This window comes from Ranitomeya imitator, chromosome 1 (assembly GCF_032444005.1).
Source record: "Ranitomeya imitator isolate aRanImi1 chromosome 1, aRanImi1.pri, whole genome shotgun sequence".
Classification (NCBI taxonomy): Eukaryota; Metazoa; Chordata; class Amphibia; order Anura; family Dendrobatidae; genus Ranitomeya; species Ranitomeya imitator.
Window position 1 is genome coordinate 733672626 of NC_091282.1, and position 19340 is coordinate 733691965.

The following is a 19340-nucleotide window of genomic DNA, read 5'->3' on the forward strand; positions in this document are numbered from 1 at the left end:
ATAGGCTTTTCTATGCACTGTATGACGTGTGAGGCGCCAGCCCGCCGAGCCCGCCGAGCCCGCCGAGCCCGCCCGCTGCTCACTAGTACCTGCTACACTAAACTACAGGTCTGACTCTGACGAGGTTACACAGTTGTTTTTATAAAATGAGCCGCTCTCTCATTGGTCAGTGAGCGAAACTGCTGAGAAATAGCTGCATTCTATTGGCTGTTGTACGGAGCGCGCTGCGTTGCCATGACAACAGTGTTCCCCAGGTAACGAATACAACCAGGTTTCCGGGTGTTTACTAGGCCTCTCGGTGTAGAGTAAAATATGGAGGCGGGAGACTGCGAAGAGCGGCCCGGGCACGGACCTGCACTGGATACGGCCGTGTAGTGGGAGGTGCACGCGTCAGTGCTCAGCTTACACCTGGACAGGTAGGAGGCTTGTGGAACTACTGCGCCCAGCATTCCCTCACACGCTTACAGCGGTGTCACTGTTTTTTTTTTTGCTGTGTGTAATGTACTCAGTTGCATAGCTACTGGGGGGGCAGAGGGGGCCATGAAGGGGTCCACTGCTGTGAGGAGGCAGAACACCGCATAGGAGCAGAGCAGTATAATGTCTGCTCCCATCTGATGTCTGCAGCTGCTAGCACAGTGGGGGCTGCAGTCTCCCCCCTGCAGTGAATGGTTTCGCCTGCCTGACCTGATCCTGAAGCTTTTCCTGGCTGCAGTTTCTTCAGGCTATATTCACACTTTGCGGATTTTGCTGCGGATCCACAGCAGTTTCCCATGAGTTTACAGTACAATGTAAACTTATGGGAAACAAAAAACGCTGTGCACATGCTGCGGAAAAATCCGCGCGGAAACGCTGCGGATTACATTCCGCAGCATATCACTTCTTTTCTGCGGATTTTCACCTTCTCCAATAGGAAACTGCAGATGAAAATCCGCAGAAGAAACCGCAGTAAAAACCGCAACGGGCTTTCACTGCGGATTTTGGAATTCTGCTGCGGAAAAATCCACAGTGGAATCCGCAAAGTGTGAACATAGCCTCACTCTGTGCAGGCTGGGATTGACTCAGGCACGCTGGGTCCTAGTGCCCACCGCTTGCATTTCACTGACACTTCCTGGTCCTGCCTGCAAACTTCATCAGTAAGTGGGGATGGAACATTTTAGGTTTATTAAATTCAGGTATATCATTGTGAGGTGAATGTGAGACCACGCCGGTATTGTGGGGGCTGAAAGTGGGTGAGAGGGAACAGGGTATTGAGGGGGTGAATGTGAGACCATGGGGGTATTGTGGGGGAGGGGAGACAGGGCACTGGGGGCTGAATGTGAGACCGTCGGGGTGTTGTGGGGGAGGGGAGACAGGGCACTGGGGGGTGAATGTGGGGGTGTTGTGGAGGAGGGGAGACAGGGCACTGGGGGGTGAATGTGAGACCATCGGGGTGTTGTGGAGGAGGGGAGACAGGGCACTGGGGGGTGAATGTGAGACCGTGGGGGTATTGTGGGGGAGGGGAGACAGGGCACGGGGGTGAATGTGAGACCGTGGGGGTGTTGTGGGGGAGGGGAGACAGGGCACGGGGGTGAATGTGAGACCGTGGGGGTGTTGTGGGGGAGGGGAGACAGGGCACTGGGGGGTGAATGTGAGACCGTGGGGGTGTTGTGGGGGAGGGGAGACAGGGCACGGGGGTGAATGTGAGACCGTGGAGGTATTGTGGGGGAGGGGAGACAGGGCACGGGGGTGAATGTGAGACCGTGGGGGTGTTGTGGGGGAGGGGAGACAGGGCACGGGGGTGAATGTGAGACCGTGGGGGTGTTGGGGAGGGGAGACAGGGCACGGGGGTGAATGTGAGACCGTGGGGGTGTTGTGGGAGAGGGGAGACAGGGCACTGGGGGGTGAATGTGAGACCGTGGGGGTGTTGTGGGGGAGGGGAGACAGGGCACTGGGGGGTGAATGTGAGACCGTGGGGGTGTTGTGGGGGAGGGGAGACAGGGCACGGGGGTGAATGTGAGACCGTGGGGGTGTTGTGGGGGAGGGGAGACAGGGCACGGGGGTGAATGTGAGACCGTGGAGGTATTGTGGGGGAGGGGAGACAGGGCACGGGGGTGAATGTGAGACCGTGGGGGTGTTGTGGGGAAGGGGAGACAGGGCACGGGGGTGAATGTGAGACCGTGGGGGTGTTGGGGAGGGGAGACAGGGCACGGGGGTGAATGTGAGACCGTGGGGGTGTTGTGGGAGAGGGGAGACAGGGCACTGGGGGTGAATGTGAGACCGTGGGGGTGTTGTGGGAGAGGGGAGACAGGGCACTGGGGGTGAATGTGAGACCATGGGGTTGTTGTGGGAGCTGAAGGTGGGTGAGGTGGGACAGGGTACTGAGGGGGTGGATGTGAGATGATGGGGGTTTTGGGGCTGAAGTGGGGGAGGGGGACAGGTCACTGGAGGCTGAATATTATAATGTTTTGTTATGATATTATATGTATGCCATCACACGTAATATTTGCTGTCTGGGGAGGCTGGAGATGGGGGGTGGGGGGCTTTTGATACGTACCACCTGGGTCTTTTATGAGTATTAGTATACGAAGCCCCATACAGTAACCAAGAGCTGCATCACATTTACAGCACCACTCCAGTATTTTTTTTTAATTTCACTGCTGGAGCGGAGCTGAAAATCCAAGTCCCCTGCCCCCAGTCTGATACTCATCTTCTGGCATTTTCATCTGTTTTTGTCTCTGCTCGGCACCGTCTCCTTCAGTTTTTTTTTTTACCTGTCCGCTGCTCCATTGTTTCACGGAGCAGCGCAGAGGTCACTAATCAATGTGAGTCTATGGGAGCCTCGTTCTGGCCTCTTTCTCACTCTCGGGCTATGTGCACACATCGCGGATTTGGCTGTGGATCCGCAGCGGATTGACCGCTGCGGATTCACAGCAGTTTTCCAAGCGTTGTACAGTACCATGTAAACCTATAGAAAACCAAATCCGCAGTGCACATGCTGCGGAAAATACCATGCGGAATCGCTGCGTTGTATTTTCCGCAGCATTTTACACCTGCTCCTGTATAGGAATCCTCAAGTGTAAAAACGCAGGCGAAATCCTCACAAAAAACACAGGAAATCCGCATGTAAAACGCAGTACATTTTACCTGTGGATTTTGCAAAAACGGTGTGGAAAAATCCGCACATGAATCCGCAATGCGTGCACATAGCCTCATAGTCTTACATTGAGCGCTTGTGACATAGCTTCTCACTTCTGGCCAGTCAGAAGCTGCGCTCACAAGTTTGAGCCGCCGCACTGCAGCAGTGCCACAAAATAGTGAATACGCCGGAATATGAGTAAATGACCGGGGACGGGGACTTGCCCTTAAAACACCACTCCAGCGGTGGGCAAAAAAAACCCTGCTAGAGTGGTGCTTTAATAATTTAATAATAAGCAATTTATTACTATAAAGTTGATAAAGGTTGGAATAAATGTCTGCAGTCACTTTGAGCTGTGGGCCATCCATGGAAGTGATGATCAAGGCACGGAATGGGACGTATTGCAGAAATTTCCTGAACAAAACCGGACATTTTCTGCAAGAAATCCGCATGCGTTTTTTTTTTTTTAATTTTTCTTGCGTTTTTTTTCCGGAGGTTCCCAATGCAATAATATAGTGGGAAATCCGCAAAAAAAATCCACAAAATTAATGAACATGCTGCGTTTTTTTTACCACCATGTGTTTTTTTCACAAAAAAACGCAACATATGCACAAAAGTTGCGGAATGCATTATAAATGATGGGATGCATATGTATGCGTTTAAGTGTTTTTATAGCGAAAAAACGCGAAATATCCTGAACATGTGCACACAGCCTAAGGGTGCGTGTCTTATGAAATAGTCATGGTTACTGACAAAATGCTGGCAACTCACAAATATATGGTCCTCCTGAATGCTTCCCTTAGAAAAGTAGGCAAGGATGAATTACATTGATGGCAAATTGCAGCTGCCAGGAGAACGACCACTACAGTTGGGTATGTGGACTCCGCATATCTACAATCTGGTTTCCGCCCCATCACTCAACTGAGACAGCCCTAACCAAAATCACTAACGACCTACTTACCGCCAAAGCTAACGGACAATACTATGTACTCCTCCTCTAGACCTGTCCTCTGCTTTCGACACGGTTGACCACTGCCTCCTACTACAGATCTCCTCCTTTGGCATCAAAGACCTCGCCCTATCCTGGATCTGCTCGTACCTTTCCAACCGCACATTCAGCGTCTCCCACTCCCACACTAGGGCTACTTTCACACTTGCGTTGTGCGACGTATGTCGCAATGCGTCGTTTTGGAGAAAAAACTCATCCTGCAAATTTGCCCGCAGGATGTGTTTTTTTCTCCATAGACTTGCATTAGCCGACGCATTGCGACGTATGGCCACACGTCGCATCTGTTGTGCGACGGATGCGTCGTGTTTTTTTTTTTGTGCGTTGAGTCCGCCATTTTCGACCGCACATGCGCCGCTGAAGCTCCGCCCCCCTCCTCCCCGCAACTCATAATGGGCAGCAGATGCGTTGTAAAATTGCATCCGCTGCCCACGTTGTGCTAATTGAGCACAACTTCCGTCGGGCCGACGGTTTGCGACGGCCCCGTACCAACGGATGTGTGTGAAAGTAGCCTAACTCCTCATCCCACCCTCTCTCTGTTGGGAGTCCCCCAAGACTCTGTTCTAGGACCCCTACTCTTCTCAATCTATACACTTGGCCTGGGACAACTCATAAAGTCTCATGGATTCCAGTACCACCTTTAGGCTATGTGCACACGTTCTGGATTTTTTGCGTGTTTTTTTGCGGATTTTCCCGATAAAAACGCTATAAAATCGCTTAAAAAACACAAACATTATGCATCCTATCATTTAGAATGCATTCCGTATTTTTTGTGCACATGTTTGCGTTTTTTTCCGCAACAAAAACGCATTCCGCAAAAAGAAGTAGCATGCATGTTCATTATTTTTGCGGATTTTTTGCGGATTTCCCAATAAATTGGAGTGTCCGGAAAAAAACGCCAAAAATCCGCAAAAAAAACACGTAAAAAACGCGCAAAAAACGCATGCGGATTTCTGGCAGAAATGTCCGGGTTTTGTCAGGAAATTTCTGCAAGAAATCCTGACGTGTGCACATAGCCTTATGCTGATGACACTCAGATCTACCTTTCTAGCCCAGATGTCACTTCTCTGCTGTCCAGAATCCCGGAGTGTGTATCAGCCATATCCTCCTTCTTCTCCTCTCGCTTCCTCAAACTCAATGTGGACAAATCTGAACTCATCATCTTTCCTCCATGTCATAGAGCTTCCTTACCTGACCTATCTATTGCAATTAACGACATCACGTTTTCTCCGTACCGGAAGTCCACTGCCCCAGAGTAACCCTTGACTCTGTCCTGTCCTTCAAACTGCACATCCAAGAACCTTTCCACCTCCTGTCGCCTCCAGCTCAAAAATATCTCCAGAATCCGTCCTTTCCTCAACCGACCACCCCCGGGTTAGCCCCCCCTTATTGAGAATTTGGGTAAAAAATGATTCCATTCGTTAGATCTTTGTTAGATCCGGTTTGATCAACCAAAACTAACATTAGATCTCCCCTACAAAATTAGATATTTACGATCTATTTCAGGGGGGCTAACCCGTAGCTAACCCCCCCTACTTTGAAATTTGCTGTTTTTTGGATGGATTCTAATAGATATTCGTTAGATCTGGTTTGATCAGCAAAAATTAACGTTAGATCCCACCTGTTGCTTTTCTTGCCCTGTATTTAACTTTCAGGTAACTTTTGATATGTCATAGAGGCATATCAAAGTGTATCTGCTGACTTAGGCTAAGTTCACACTGCTTAAATATGACTCCTGTTTTGTCTGAGCCGGAAATAAACTCTGAATGTGGTACTGCAGGGGTTCCTTGGTGTCTCCTGCTGGCGGGGTAACGTCGCCCCTCCAGTGTCCTATGCTGGGGAAACGCCAGGGAACCACAGACAGGCCCTGCAGTGCAAGACCCACAGGTAGCCGACAGCAAGGGAGGCCGTGAGTACCCGTGCCGGTGCAGCGAAGCGGGAGGATGATGTGCAGGGGAGCACTGCTTACTGGCATCACTCTGTTGTGGCAGTGTAAGGATTCCCTGAGCTTTCACGCTGGCAGGGTGACGTCACCCCACCAGCGTTCTGCAGCCTGGAGAAATCCCAGGGAACCCCTTCAGCACCATACATCACATGCTCACATTGGATTACAGATTAGGTACTACCAGGGGTCAAGTTCTGGGAAAAAATGTGGGAACTCACCCCAAATTTCCTACTTGCCCCCACTCTGATGAGAGTTACACCAACGTAGTAATGAAATAATACTGCCATACTGTGACTAAATAAAACACCATGCAAAGACCAATATTACCCCTATACAGTGACCATAGATAGGCAGAAACTAGCTCCACAGGCGCTCTGCAGACCGCACTAGTGATTGTTACCTTTAGGCCTCTTTCACACGATCATATGCGTATTGCGCGCATTAAAAATGCTGCGTTGTCACTGCGTATTTACCGTCGTATTTCACGCAGCCCAGTGATTTGTTTTAATGGGCTAATCGTGTAATATGCTACAAAATAGAACATGCTGTATTTTTTTACATGCATTTGCGTATGCGTGAAAGCAACACATATGAGAATAAACGCATCGGTTTCAATGGCTACATTTCATCGTGAAATACACATGTGTGAAAAACAGCGTATTACACAACAAAACTAAGATCATGTGAAAGAGGCCTTATATCCAATGGTCACATGCGATGTTTGCTGTTACTGGGGTCATCTGCTTTTCCTATTTCTAGTCCAGACCGCCACAATGAATTTTCCCAGCCGCTACTTGTCTCTGTAGGATTTTGCATTCAGACAGCTATGGGTTAGCCACCTCCCCCAGAAAAAGATCATAAATATCTCGGAAAATAAAGGAGATCTAACATTAATTTTTGCTGATCAAACCAGATCTAATGATTATCTATCAGAATCTATCCCCAAAAAATGGCAAATTTCAAAGTAGGGGGGCTAACCCGTAGCTAATCCCCCAATTGACACCCCCAATATCTCAGGAATGAAAAGAGATCGAACATTAATTTTTGCTGATCAAACCAGATCTAACGAATATCTATCAGAATCGATCCAAAAAATGGCAAATTTCAAAGTAGGGGGGGGGCTAACCCGTAGCTAACCCCCCACCTGACACCCCCAATATCTCGGGAACGAAAGGAGATCTAACGTTAATTTTTGCTGATCAAACCGGATCTAACGAATATCTATTAGAATCCATCCAAAAAACGGCAAATTTCAAAGTAGGGGGGGCTAACCCGTAGCTAACCCCCCACCTGACACCCCCAATATCTCGGGAATGAAAGGAGATCTAACGTTAATTTTTGCTGATCAAACCGGATCTAACGAATATCTATTAGAATCCATCCAAAAAACGGCAAATTTCAAAGTAGGGGGGGCTAACCCGTAGCTAACCCCCCACCTGACACCCCCAATATCTCGGGAATGAAAGGAGATCTAACGTTAATTTTTGCTGATCAAACCGGATCTAACGAATATCTATTAGAATCCATCCAAAAAAAGGCAAATTTCAAAGTAGGGGGGGCTAACCCGTAGGTAACCCCCCACCTGACACCCCCAATATCTCGGGAATGAAAGGAGATCTAACGTTAATTTTTGCTGATCAAACCAGATCTAATGATTATCTATTAGAATCCATCCAAAAAACGGCAAATTTCAAAGTAGGGGGGGCTAACCGGTAGCTAACCCCCCACCTGACACCCCCAATATCTCGGGAATGAAAGGAGATCTAACGTTAATTTTTGCTGATCAAACCGGATCTAACGAATATCTATTAGAATCCATCCAAAAAACTTCAAATTTCAAAGTAGGGGGGGCTAACCTGTAGCTAACCCCCCACCTGACACCCCCAATATCTCGGGAATGAAAGGAGATCTAACTTTAATTTTTGCTGATCAAACCGGATCTAACGAATATCTATTAGAATCCATCCAAAAAACGGCAAATTTCAAAGTAGGGGGGGCTAACCCGTAGCTAACCCCCCACCTGACACCCCCAATATCTCGGGAATGAAAGGAGATCTAACGTTAATTTTTGCTGATCAAACCGGATCTAACGAATATCTATTAGAATCCATCCAAAAAACTGCAAATTTCAAAGTAGGGGGGGTTAGCTACGGGTTAGCCCCCCCTGAAATAGATCGTAAATATCTAATTTTGTAGGGGAGATCTAACGTTAGTTTTGGTTGATCAAACCGGATCTAACAAAGATCTAACGAATGGAATCATTTTTTACCCAAATTCTCAATAAGGGGGGGCTAACCCGGGGGTGGTCCTCAACCGTCAATCTACTAAAATGCTTGTGCATGCCCTCATCATCTCCCACCTTAACTACTGCAACATCCTTTTCTGTGGCCTCCCTGCTAACACCCTTGCACCTCTCCAGTCCATCCTTAACTCTGCTGCCCGACTAATTTAGTCATTTCTCTCCTCGCTACTCCTCCGCTTCCCCTCTCTGCAAATCTCTTCACTGGCTCCAATTCCCCAACGAATCCAGTTCAAATTACTAATACTGACCTACAAAGCCATCCATAACATGTCTCCTCCATATATAGTAACATAGTAACATAGTTATTAAGGTTAAAGGAAAACTTTTAAGTCCATCTAGTTCAACCCATAGCCTAACCTAACATGCCCTAACATGTTGATCCAGAGGAAGGCAAAAAAAAACCATGTGGCAAAGAGTAAGCCTTCGTTTTTCCAAACTAAATAGCCCCAAGTGTAATAACCTATCTTGGTATTGCAGACCCCCAAGTCTACTAATAACCTTGGTTGCTCTTCTCTGCACCTGCTCTAGTTCAGCTATGTCTTTCTTATACACCGGAGACCAGAACTGTGCACAGTATTCTAAGTGTGGTCGAACTAGTGACTTGTATAGAGGTAAAATTATGTTCTCCTCTTGAGCATCTATGCCTCTTTTAATGCATCCCATTATTTTATTTGCCTTTGTAGCAGCTGCCTGACACTGGCCACTAAATGTGAGTTTGTCGTCCACCCATACTCCCAGGTCTTTTTCATTGACGGTTTTGCCCAGAGTTTTAGAATTAAGCGCATAGTTATACATCTTATTACTTCTACCCAAGTGCATGACCTTACATTTATCCTCATTAAAGCTCATTTGCCATTTATCAGCCCAAGCTTCTAGTTTACATAAATCATCCTGTAATATAAAATTGTCCTCCTCTGTATTGATTACCCTGCAGAGTTTAGTGTCATCTGCAAATATTGAAATTCTACTCTGAATGCCCCCTACAAAGTCATTAATAAAAAGAAGAGGGCCCAATACTGACCCCTGTGGTACCCCACTGCTAACCACGACCCAGTCCGCGTGTGCTCCTTTGTTTCCTATCCCTGAGCCAGCTCTTAACCCATTAAGGCTACTTTCACACTAGCGTTAACTGCAATCCGTCACAATGCGTCGTTTTGCAGAAAAAACGCATCCTGCAAAAGTGCTTGCAGGATGCGTTTTTTCCCCATAGACTTGTATTGACGACGCATTGCGACGGATTGCCACACGTCGCATCCGTCGTGCAACGGATGTGTCGTGCTTTGGCGGACCGTCGGGAGCAAAAAACGCTACATGTAACGTTTTTTGCTGCCGACGGACTGCTTTTTCCGACCGCGCATGCGCGGCCGGAACTCCTCCCCCACCTCCCCGCACCTCACAATGGGGCAGCGGATGCGATGAAAATCTGCATCCGCTGCACCCGTTGTGCGGCGCAAACAACGCTAGCGTCGGTAACCTCAGGCCGACGCACTGCGACGGGCCGAGCCCGACGCTAGTGTGAAAGTAGCCTTACACATATTTTCCTCTATCCCCATTATTCTCATTTCATGTATCAACCTTTTGTGTGGCACCGTATCAAAAGCTTTTGAAAAGTCCATATACACTACGTCCACTGGGTTCCCTTGGTCCATTCCAGAACTTACCTCTTCATAGAAGCTGATCAGATTAGTCTGACATGAACGGTCCCTAGTAAACCCGTGCTGATACTGGGTCATGAGGTTATTCCTCTTCAGATACTCCAGTATAGCATCCCTTAGAATACCCTCCAGGATTTTACCCACAGTAGAGGTTAAGCTTACTGGCCTATAATTTCCGAGTTCAGTTTTTGTCCCCTTTTTGAATATTGGCACCACATTTGCTATATGCCAGTCCTGTGGTACGGACCCTGTTATTATGGAGTCTTTAAAGATTAAAAATAATGGTCTATCAATGACTGTACTTAGTTCCTGCAGTACTCGGGGGTGGATCCCATCCGGGCCCGGAGATTTGTCAATTTTAGTGATTTTTAGATGCCGACGTACTTCCTGCTGGGTTAAGCAGGTGACACTTAATGGGGAATTTTTGTTATCACTGATCGTGTTGTCTGCCATATCTCTGAACTAATCTCCCGATATCTTCCCTCACGTGATCTCCGGTCCTCCCAAGACCTCCTTCTCTCCTCCACACTTGTCCGCTCCTCACCCAACCGCCTCCAAGACTTCTCCTGAATATCCCCCATCCTCTGGAATTCTCTGCCCCAACACGTCCGACTATCAACCACATTCGGGTCCTTCAGACGGAACCTGAAAACCCATCTCTTCAAGAAAGCCTACACTGACCCCGCTGCCTCCTCACCGCTACCGCCTCACCAACACCGGAGCTCCTGCAACCCTCAACCTACTGTCTCCTTCCCCATAATCCTGTAGAATGTAAGCCCGCAAGGGCAGGGTCCTCGCCCCTCTGTATCAGTCTGTCATTGTTAGTTTACTGTAAGTGATATCTGTAATTTGTATGTAACCCCTTCTCATGTACAGCACCATGGAATCAATGGTGCTATATAAATAAATAATATGTCGGGACAACAACCTCAAGAGGCTTCTTCCAACATCAACAATGACTTGTTCTCTAGTCTACGTAAAATACATTTTTGTAGAATTTTTCTTTTTAGTCTATGGATGACTGGCATCCACAAAAGAGGAGAGGACATCATTTTTTTCCCATTCCTGCTGAATGTAGTTGTTTAGTAATTTAGGCCATTTTGTGGCCTTTCTGAGCAAGACTGCTTTATTTCAGTCCACTTTGTGCTTCTTTTTGGTGCAGTTATGTAGCCACCTTGTGCCCATCTGCCTGTACTGCGGCTCTGCTGTCTGCAGGGATCTCGTCATATAAAAAGTAACTTCACTTGATTCCCAGAAAGCCGACATCAGACCTGACACTCGCTTTCCTATTACTCTTCCACTGACCATGTGCACAATTACAGGTGTATTATTAGCAGCGGAGGTCCACCATGAAGTGCAACAATGGCTAGTAATGCAGATTTATATTCTGCGATGTGTCCCCTCTGCACATATATGACGACTGCACAGTATATATATAATATGCCCCATATAGTATCCGTACAGGGCAGCGATCACATTGTATGACGTGTAATTGCCTGTCACATTACAGCATGCCCTCACTATAAATCCTGCACTGACAGCGGGGGCTGTGTTACCTTCACAGGACGGGGAGTTTAAAGGAGCCCACAGCTCACATCATGCACTAGTCTGCTGTGGTGTATGGACCAGACTGGAGCATGCAAATAGGCAGCTATGTGGATGAGCAGACGGAGATACGTAACTTACCGGACCTATGACATAAAGTAGTGCTTACAGGAACAGGATTTTCATGTACTAACTCTGTTGCACTCGACTGATAAAAGAGAATTAAAAAAAAACCCCGTAAATCTACATTAGGCCTTTTTCATAAAAAATGAATAAATATACAGTATATATTTAGCAGTTTCATTTTGATTTTATGCTGTTTGTTTTTTATTTTTTTATTTTGGTACATTATCTACATGAATTTTAGGGTGTTTTTTTTCAAATCCTATAATGAAAAGTATGGGAACGATTAACAAGAAAAACACAATGGCCCCGATTTATGAAGACTGGTATTTTGTGCTCTGGTGTTAATGAAGGAAGCGTTGGGGTTAAGAGCCATGCACCTCTTTAATAATTTAGTGCATCTTTCTACAGTCATGTGCCGCCAGATATGTACAAAGGGCGAGGGTTGGCTGCGTTTTGTATCCATATTGTATCCCAGTTTTAGGGCTCATTCAGACGTCTGTGCAAATCGGTCCGAGATTGGACCACAAAGCATGGACTGTGGCCACAGGTCTCCCGACTGGGGCGTGACAGCTGTGCGTATTTCTAGGAGGCTGTCACGATCGGGTCTGGAGACCCGCGGTCAGTCCTTCCATTAGCGGTCCGTGCTCAGACTGATTTGAACAGACGTCTGAATGAGCCCTTATGATTTTGTCAGGCTCACTAGACCTCACCTCCGTCCCACCCTTGCTCAGCGCACTTTAAAAAAAAGTTGGATTGGCATAAAAGCCATCAAAAATCACAAAAACTTTGCAATATTTCAGTCAGTTTTATGCCAGGTTTGAGGCAAAAAATGCTAAACCAAACGGCCCCTTATACCTAGAACCCACTGCGCTGTACGAGAACATGTCTCAAGCCCTAACACTTTGGAGGAATTTCTTAAAATTTTTGGCAGTTTTCTGGTGTTTGAAAAACAAATCACATAGTTTGGTGCATATTTGCAAAAGTTTGCGACTGTTTACTACAATTCATCGTTATGGGAATACCGACTACAGCTGATGTAGTATTATTCCAGTAAATATTTGTTTTATATATATATATTTTTTATTTCAGCACAGAGATTTGAGATGCTACTGAAGCACTGATTATCTGAAAATGGTTTCCATTGATGCCCTGAATTCAGAAGAAATAATTAAAGAATTGGTAAGTATTTACCCCGTGACGCTAACGTCTCTTTTAGGTAAGTAGTGTTTTTTTTTTTATCTGCAGATTTTATGCATCTCAGTCAAGTCTATTAGGAAAATCCGCTAATGAAATGAATATTTATCGTGAGATAAATTGACATGGTGTGTATTAAAAAAAAACAAAAGCACACTTTAGGTCAGTTTCCGCAGTATTAAAGTACAGCATAGTGGTCATGAGATTTACACGAATCTCATCCAGTTTTCTAGAACTGTGATATGCTGTGTGTTTAAAATAATGCATGAAAATATAGAGCAGAAAAAAATGCACCAAATACTCCTCATGGGAACTAAGCCTTATAAGTATTCCCTTCATTTTTGTGCGAGAGAAGGGGGGTTTGCTTGTTTTTTTTTGTGTTTTGTCATTGTGAGCAGAGTTTTAATTTTCTAGATGTTTCCAGCTAATTCGATAATTGTGACTTTTTTTAAAAGTTACTTAACTTTTTGTGCAAATGATTCCCACTCCCAACCCCCGGAGTCATTTTATAAATGTCCGAAATTTGGGCGTAAATTCTCTATCATAATAGCGCGACCTGCACCTTTCAGTGCTGAAAAAAAAGGTAAAAATGTACTGTATGTAAGTAAACTCAGTGAAATATACGCACCAAATACTCATGAAGGGAAATTAGCCTAAAATAGAGTATAAAGTAGGCGCAAATTAAAAACGGTCGAAAAACACCAAAAGCTAGACAAAAAAGGTGCAAATGCAGTAACGGATCAGACCTTATATCTTGTTCCTCAAAAAAAAACAGATTTGATATTGCCGTAATTTTATCAACCTATAAAATATTAGTATTATGTTAACTAAACAGCACAGTGCTGTAAAACAACTCCCTCCCCAAAAATGTGGAGAGTTGATGTTTTTTGTTTTTCTTTTCTTCCTTAATAAACATCATGCAGTATGTTAGATGTACCCCAGAATAATGCAAAAACAAAAATGCTGTGAGCCCTAGAAAAAAAATTGCCTTCATATGTCTATGTAAACAGAAATGTTAAAAACTATTGGAAGGTGCAGATGAAAAAATGAAAATAATTGCTTATCACCAAGGCCCCAAAATAGGCCAGCTGCTTGTGTTTTTGCCCATTCCAGTTTAGTTAATTGGTGAGTGTTGAAAATGGCAATTACAGAGGTTACAGCTTTCAAGAAATGATTTCCTAATTGTCACTTTTTTTCCGGCTCTTGGATGAAAGGTCACATCGCTCGATATGGACGCTGTCCTCTTCCGAGTAATTGGAGAATGCTGTTTTTTTTCTGTAAGCTTTATGCTCTGAAAGAAAAAATATACAAATAGGTCCATGCAATTGTTCAGTCAACCGCTATAACCCCGGATCTGCCCCTCACAAACATAGGGGACACATTGCTACTGTAATACTGTGTGCAAGAAATAATGGGATGGGGCCGGAAAAAAATGGAATATGTGTAGTAAAGCCAATAGATATTATATCGGCTGCCTGAACCAACCAGCCAAAATCTGATCTGATTTAGACCCATTTAAGACGACAGCCACATATTGGGGTGCTCATTACGAATACAACACCTGGACCCCGTGCAGATCTACTGAACCACATGTAGATTACTAAGTGGTTCTGTTGTGATCCACGGTCAGCTGAGTCACTGAGTGTGACCTTGTAGGGATCGGGTCAGGGCAAAATACGGGCGACATAACATCGGCCAGAATGTAGGTATGAGCAGGGTTGAGACTAATTCTTTGATTATTGTATGTATAGTCATGGCCAAAAGTTTTGAGACTTACAAAAAATTTATTTATTTTTTATTATTTTTTTTACAAAGTTTGCTACTTCAGTGTTTTTAGATCTTTTAGTCGGATGTTTCTGTGGTTACTGACCTACAATTAGTTTTTATATTTTTATTGACAAATGTATCAAGACTTGATATTTACAGAGTTTACCCTTATTCAAGACTTGTGCCCCTCACCCTGCCAGATGGATATCCGCTTCTGGGTCTGGAACCTGACTGATGACCGCCCATTCTTGTCTAATCAGTGCTTGAACTTTATAACAATTTCTGTGTTTTTTGTTTGTCCTGCTTTTTGAGGATTGACCACAGGTTCTCAGTGCGATTGACATCTGGGAAGTTTCCTAGCCATGCACCCAAAATTTCAATGTTTTGCCTCTAAATTATCACTTTTCCCTTGGGACATGGTCTCTGTCATGCTGGGAAAATACATTGTCCATCACCATATTGTTGCTGGATCGTTGGAAGAAGTTGCTCCTGTAGGATGTTTAGATCCCATTCTTTATTCATGGCAGTGCAAATTTAGGACTGAGCCCACTCCATGGATGAAAAGCCCCCATATATAAGGGGTTTCGGGATGCTTTACTCATAGACTCATAGTAGAGTTCACCTTTTTCTTCTCCGGACAATCCTTCTTCTAGGTGTCCCCAAGAGTCTGAAGGTGGCTCCATCAGAGAAAACAACTGCAGAGGACTGGGGCAAAGTAATTTTCTCTGGCGAAGCCACCTTCACACTGTTTATTACATCTGTAAGAATGATCAGAATAGGTGAGCACTACCATGAGTCCTACTATATAATATAACCTCTTTTTCTCATCTTTCAGGTTACATCGGGGGCTTATCTACAGCATTACAGATTGCATTACAGAATGCTGTAGATAAGCCCCTGATGCCGGTGCCCTTAGCTCATATGCGATTTTTGGGATGACAGATTCCCTTTAAGTGCCTGAGTGACTCCAAAAAGGACTTTCTTTTTCAACAAAATCCGTTTGAAATCCAGAAACCATTATAAATGTAACCAAGCTCATTCTGTGTCTTTCATAAATCTACTAACCAAGTAACTAAACCAGGAAGATCTTCTGATCACCAGTGAATCACTTAGTATATTTCTGCCTGTTAATTGGTCACATACAATCTACAAGCCTAATGATCTAACATAGGAAATGTACCTGACCTGTTACTAATCGCCGTCTTTTAATTTCTAGTGTATGTGCAATGGGGTAAATTATGACAGGATCAGACAAGATGGACGAGGAACGAAAACTCTTGAAATGTTTTTTTCCGGCTACCCCAAAATGCTGGGGCTCTCTTACTTTCCAAATCTCACCAACTTGACCATAGTCGGACAGAGCATAGAAGGTATCTGTGGCCTGGAGTCTTGTCCGCTACTTGAAGAACTGTGGATTACAGAGTGCCAGTTAACAGTAAGTCTGGCCACATCTTTTGGCCTTTTCGTCAGTCCCCTGAGACCTGTTATAGTCTACTGTCTTTCTTGTGCTCATAAGTGATGGGAATGTTTTGATTAAAGGGGTATCCACAGGATAGGGGTATGACTGCTGAGACTTCCACCTATCTACAGGGACCTGTGTCCGCTATTTCAATGGGGCAGCAGTTACATGTGTGCGCTGCCGAGACGATTATTACTTGCCGTGCACTATAATTGACTATTTTGGTCAATCCCATAGCGGTAGAGCACATACACGACTGCTGATTCTTTTAGACGAGCACAAGTTGCTCAATCTTGCTGAGGTCTCAGCTGTCAGACCCCCACCAATCTAGTAGTTATCACCTACTTGTGGATAGGAGATAACTTGCTCCTAGAAACCATCTTTGGCCTAGTAATACAGGTATGCTTGGAAATAATTCACATTTGGTCTTTTCCCACTGAAAATAGGACAACTGGGGCTATCCTTCTAGCAAGGATAGTCATCTGTCAGTACCCCACAAAAATAAAGTAAGTTGTCAAAGTACGGTAATTGTGTTAGGTATCATGCACTTCTTAATTTTTTATTTTATAGAGAATTGAAGGACTTCAAGATTGTCTTCATTTGACAAAACTGTTCCTTTATCATAATGATATTACTACTATCGAGGGTTTGGAAAACCTAAAGAAATTGGAAGTCGTTTGGCTAAATGATAATGTCATTGAATTAATAGAGGTGAGTACACGAGGCTAGTCCTTAGACACACGACAAGGCCTGATCCTCACATAGGAATAGCTAAATGCACTACCTTTTTATGGTGTTTCATTTATGCTGTATTTGTTCAGTTTGCCCGCAACGATTATTGGGTATTGGGTTCAATGTAACAACATTAAAGACCTCAGTTAGCAGACAGAGCCTCAAATGTTAACAGATATTGGCAATACTATGAAAATATGTAAAAGGGTTGTGTGGATCTAAAATATTATTGATTTATTCCTCTGATGGGTTATCAATAACAAATCAGTGTGGTCCAGCACCCCCACTGATTGGCTGGTATTTGCTCTGGAGTAGGTGGGATACAAACATTGAATGGAGCTGAACACCACCGCTTCCTCCAATGTGTATTGGCTGCTGCCGAGTCCTGCTGGTCAGCTCCTATTCCTCCTTCATCCGGCCCTCTGATTGTTTCAGTCCAGCCTGCGGACCGAGACAGTCCAGGGGCTGGAAAACAGAGGCTCATGGGCCACACCTTGCCTTCCTGCCCCGTCTCCATCCGTGCTGACATCATTGGTGGAGGAGGGGCCTGTGACCACTTCCTCCACCAATCAGCGTGTGAAACAGCTGACGCGATGATGTCATTTCAGCGCGTCCGCTATCTACTGTGGAGAGTCAGCACATCGGAGACAGGAACAGAAGAGTGCCATGGAACGGGACTGAGGTGAGTATGTGGTGTTCTGTTTTTATGTGTTTGGGATGTTTTGGTGGTCATGGGGTGGCTATGGGGGTTTCATGCTGCACATGGGGATGCTATGAGGGCCTCATCCTGGACATGGGGGGGCTATGGGGTTCTCATACAGGACATGAGGAGACTACGGGGGCCTCATCCGGGATATGAGGAGGCTGTGTGGGGCTCATGCTGTATATGGGGAGGCTGTCTGGGGCTAATGTAGTACATATATAGGAAGACTGCGTGGGGCTCATGCTGTATATATGGGGAGGCTGTGTGGGGCTCATGCTGTATATGGGGAGGCTCTGTGGGGCTCATGCCGCATATGGGGGAGACTGTGTGGGGCTCATGCCGCATATGGGGGAGACTGTGTGGGGCTCATGCTGTATATGGGGAGGCTCTGTGGGGCTCATGCCGCATATGGGGGAGACTGTGTGGGGCTCATGCCGCATATGGGGGAGACTGTGTGGGGCTCATGCTGTATATGGGGAGGCTCTGTGGGGCTCATGCCGCATATGGGGGGGGGGGCTGTGTGGGGCTCATGCCGCATGTGGGGGAGGCTGTTTGGGGCTCATGCCATATATGTGGAGGCTTTCTGGGGCTCATGCTGTATATGGGGGAGGTTATGTGGGGCTCATGCCATATATGTGGAGGCTTTCTGGGGCTCATGCTGTATATGGGGGAGGTTATGTGGGGCTCATGCCATGTATGTGGAGGCTTTCTGGGGCTCATGCTGTATATGGGGGAGGTTATGTGGGGCTCATGCCATATATGTGGAGGCTTTCTGGGGCTCATGCTGTATATGGGGGAGGTTATGTGGGGCTCATGCCATGTATGTGGAGGCTTTCTGGGGCTCATGCTGTATATGGGGGAGGTTGTGTGGGGCTCATGCCATGTATGTGGAGGCTTTCTGGGGCTCATGCTGTATATGGGGAGGTTATGTGGGGCTCATGCTGTATATCGGAAAGCAGTGTGGGGGCTCTTATAGTATATAAGGGAAGGCTCATACGATGTACAGAAGGGGCTGTACTCATGTTCAAAAGATATATAGGGGGATGTCAGCATACTTAATTTTTCTCAATATTAAGTGCTACAATTAATATTAATATACTTTTCAATAATATAAGATATTAATATTGAACAGAATTAATTTCAGCCTATTGGTTCAGCCCTCTACAACAGTCACGGTCTCTCATGTGGCCCCTCGGGAAAATGAATTTCGCACCCCTGGTCTAGAGGCATTTCTATGCTCGGGCTGCCTTTAAAAGGGTTTTTCCATCTCAAAGTGATGGTTCATTGCTAGGATATGCCAGAAATCTGTGGACCCAACCTCCTGGGATGCCTAAGATCCTGAGAATAAAGGAGACCCAGCTCTGGGACATCTGTTTCCACCTCCCCACAACCGCATCCTATATACAGGCTTTATTTCTGGGATCATACGGCATCTCCAAGGTTCTTATGGGATAGTTTACTTTATTAAATGAGGAAGACAAAAAAATACTTTTAAGGATCACATCCTATACTAAAAAACCCCAAACAAAATCTGAATCCCATAATTAACATGCACAATTACATTGATTTCCCAACTAATGAAATTAATAATCCTGTATTAATCAGCTAATGAAATTTCATTTACATTTTTATCCACTGTATTTTTTTTTAGGGACTGGATACACTGCAGAGTCTTAAAGAGCTTAATCTGGCCGGGAATTTGATACACTCAATCGGTATGTAAATATAAACTGCTAAAAGACTGTTTTCCATAGTCCTCCCAATTACAGTTCTAGCTGTAATCACACAATC

The 19340-nt window shown here is 45.4% G+C and overlaps 1 protein-coding gene across 1 annotated transcript in view; it reads left to right on the forward strand.

The window, feature by feature from the left end:
* Positions 1-209: 209 nt before the first annotated feature.
* Positions 210-19340, forward strand: part of LRRC9 (leucine rich repeat containing 9) — a 188371-nt gene continuing 169240 nt past the window's right edge. The window contains exons 1-5 of the mRNA XM_069733499.1: positions 210-416; positions 12784-12873; positions 15872-16090; positions 16685-16825; positions 19201-19264. Of these exons, the coding sequence (XP_069589600.1) occupies positions 12826-12873; positions 15872-16090; positions 16685-16825; positions 19201-19264 (472 nt within the window). The 5' untranslated portion in view covers positions 210-416; positions 12784-12825. The remainder of the gene's footprint in view (positions 417-12783; positions 12874-15871; positions 16091-16684; positions 16826-19200; positions 19265-19340) is intronic.